Source organism: Salvelinus sp. IW2-2015, linkage group LG11 (genome assembly GCF_002910315.2).
Source record: "Salvelinus sp. IW2-2015 linkage group LG11, ASM291031v2, whole genome shotgun sequence".
Lineage (NCBI taxonomy): Eukaryota > Metazoa > Chordata > Actinopteri > Salmoniformes > Salmonidae > Salvelinus > Salvelinus sp. IW2-2015.
This window is the reverse complement of record NC_036851.1, coordinates 1872155-1874980: the sequence shown is the minus strand read 5'-3', so window position 1 is coordinate 1874980 and position 2826 is coordinate 1872155. Positions and strand designations below refer to the sequence as shown.

The 2826-nt window shown below is 40.8% G+C and overlaps 1 protein-coding gene across 1 annotated transcript; it reads right to left on the bottom strand.

Moving 5' to 3' along the window:
• Window positions 1–700: 700 nt before the first annotated feature.
• LOC111970545 (odorant receptor 131-2-like) lies at window positions 701–1624 on the bottom strand. Its single transcript, XM_023997365.1, has one exon. The coding sequence runs from the start codon at window positions 1583–1585 to the stop codon at window positions 701–703; it is 885 nt and encodes a 294-aa protein (XP_023853133.1). The 5' UTR covers window positions 1586–1624.
• Window positions 1625–2826: the final 1202 nt, after the last annotated feature.

Below are 2826 nucleotides of genomic sequence, written 5' to 3'. Positions count from 1 at the left end.
TAGTACGTTCATCTCTAGGAGACAGAACGCGTCTTCTTCCTGAGCAGTATGATGGCTGTGTGGTCCCATGGTGTTTATACTTGCGTACTATTGTTTGTACAGATGAATGTGGTACCTTCAGGTGTTTGGAAATTGCTCCCAAGGATGAACCAGACAATTTTTTTCTAAGGTCTTGGCTGATTTATTTAGATTTTCCCATGATGTCAAGCAAAGAGGCAATGAGTTTGAACGTAGACCTTGAAATACATCCATAGGTACACCTCCAATTGACTCAAATGATATCAACTAGCCTATCAGAAGCTTCTGAAGCCATGACATAATTTTCTGGAATTTTCCAAGCTGTTTAAAGGCACAGTCAACTTAGTGTATGTAAAATTCTAACCCACTGGAATTGTGATACAGTGAATTATAAGTGAAATAATCTGTCTGTAAAAAAATTAAAAATTGCTTGTGTCATGCACAAAGTAGATGTCCTAACGAACTTCTCAAAACTATAGTTTGTTAACAAGAAATGTGTGGAGTGGTTGAAAACGTGTTTTAATGACTCCAAGTGTATGTAAATACATACAACTCCAAGTGTATGTAAACTTTCGACTACAACCGTATGTCACTGACAAGGACCCCCACATTTTTCACCCATCAATACATGCAATACTTCATATTCTATCCATTTTCTAACAATTCAAGCAAAATGTTCCTATCACCTGAACTTGAGATTCACTTTCATAGCTGGCCTCAATCTAGATATATTGTTCCTACGACACGTCAGGTACCTGGCCCAGTATTTGCGGAACTTCTCGTCCCTGAAACCATAGATCATGGGGCTGAGGAATCGTGGGATGATGTAGACCATCAGGAAAAAGATGTAACGGATCTCCAGGACAAACTGTGGGAAGAGAGTGATGAGGGCTGCTTGCAGAGAGGGGACTACAAAGGCCAGCAGGCACAGCAGCAGCTGCACCCCGTGGAGTAGCACTGTATTCCTTGCCCTCTTTATGGACACCAGGTCCGTGGAGGCAGCATGTGCCGTTAGCATGATCTTACAATAAGTGTAGAGCAGCGTGAGCGCCACAAAGGAGAAATAGATGCTGTCAAACACAGCGTTCTTGTAGTAGATGGAGCGGTCCCGGAAGACGAGGGAGTGATCGCAGAAGATGGAGGTGCGAAAGAAGCCCAGGGGCTCCTTGATGAGTGTGATCATGAGGTCAGTGAGAGGCACGGCCACCGTTAAGAACAGGATGACCACAATGAGGGCAATGGTGCGTGACACCGTGCATGTGTGCCCGTAGTGTAAGGGGAAACAGATAGACAGGTAGCGCTCCACGGCCATACCGGCTAATATGAGAGGGGTGGAGCGTGTGGTTAAAACGGCAGTCATCACCAGCACGCAGCACACGGAAGCATGGATCTTGAAGAAAATGTAGCTGACTACGTACAGTGCCGTGACCAGGGTGAGCTGCAGGGCGTCATTTATGACCATATAGATGAACATGATGTAGCGCGGGTCCTCATAGAAAAAGTTATGCTTGAGGAAGGTGTGGACCATGCTTCCGTTGATGAAGCTTAGGGCCAGCCACACCAGCATGGCCACAATGTTCTTGGTCAAGGCGGTGCTAAAGCTGTCTTTAAGGTAGCCACCACCTCCAACTGACATCTGGGATGTGAAGTTCATGTCCAACAGGCTGGCTGTAGAGTTCATTTCCTTAATGGAGAAATTGGAGCACATTTCAAACAAATTGCAGTCAACATTTTTGGTTGTCATTGTAAATAAGTGAACTTGTTCTCATCTGGTAAAAGTAATAAAAAAAAAGAAATTACACAAGAAGAAGCCTTGATTTTTAGCAGTCCTTTGTTAAATGTGAGGCCACAGCTGACCAAAAAAGCAATAAAACTAGGAAGATTCTGTAAACTGTCTTAAACTGATTCAGTGTCTCCTTGATTCTTGAAAATTTTAGATGAGCATCAGATCTGGAAATAATTGCCACACCAACTATGCCATGTTAAGTAAAAGTAGCTATTCTACAACAAACAACAAATCCGTACAATGTTATGCTAATCCACATACTCACCTTTTAATGTTCTTAAATTGCATTAATTTTGTAAAAACGCTGATATATAGCAACTACATAGTAAATAATGTGTCAACTATTACATCATGATAATTAAAAAACTGAACTGAACTGACAAATCCCTATAGTGAGAAAGTACTGCCCTACCGTAGTACTATTCAGAACGTATTGCTCTACTAAAGCAAACATTCACTGGCATTGCAATGAAGCGTCAAAGCATCAGCATGTAAAATATTGTGTTCACTTACCTTCTGTGTAACTTACATTTGACCAAACATCCCAGATTCATGTCTGCCTTATAAAGGATTTGGGGTTGCTTTGTTATTTATAAGGATGTTGTGATGTAAGAGGTCATGCATTAATAAGTGTCAGGAGACCATGGATATCCACCGTGTATCGAGCTTCTTTTTTTTACCCCATGCTGCTAAAATGTTCAACGTGGTGATCAAGGGACTTTCAATGACCTTCAGAGAAGAGAGCAGAAAGTATATGTTAAAACTTCTTAAGGATTTGCCCCTTTTTTTCAGTTTTCGCACAAAATGACATACCCAACTCTAACTGCATGTAGCTCAGGACCTGAAACCTATGCATATTCTTGATACCATTTGAAAGGAAACACTTTGAAGTATGTTTAAATGTTAAATTAATGTCGGTGAATATAAAACATTAGATCTGGTAAAAGATATAATACAAAGAAAGAAACATGATTTTTTTTTGTATTTCTTTTTGCCCCATCATCTTTGAAATGCAAGAGAAA

What these genes read in the sequence shown, in the direction of transcription:
- LOC111970545 (XM_023997365.1), bottom strand. Translation starts at nt 1,585, where the DNA reads ATGCTGGTGTGGCTGGCCCTAAGCTTCATCAACGGAAGCATGGTCCAC.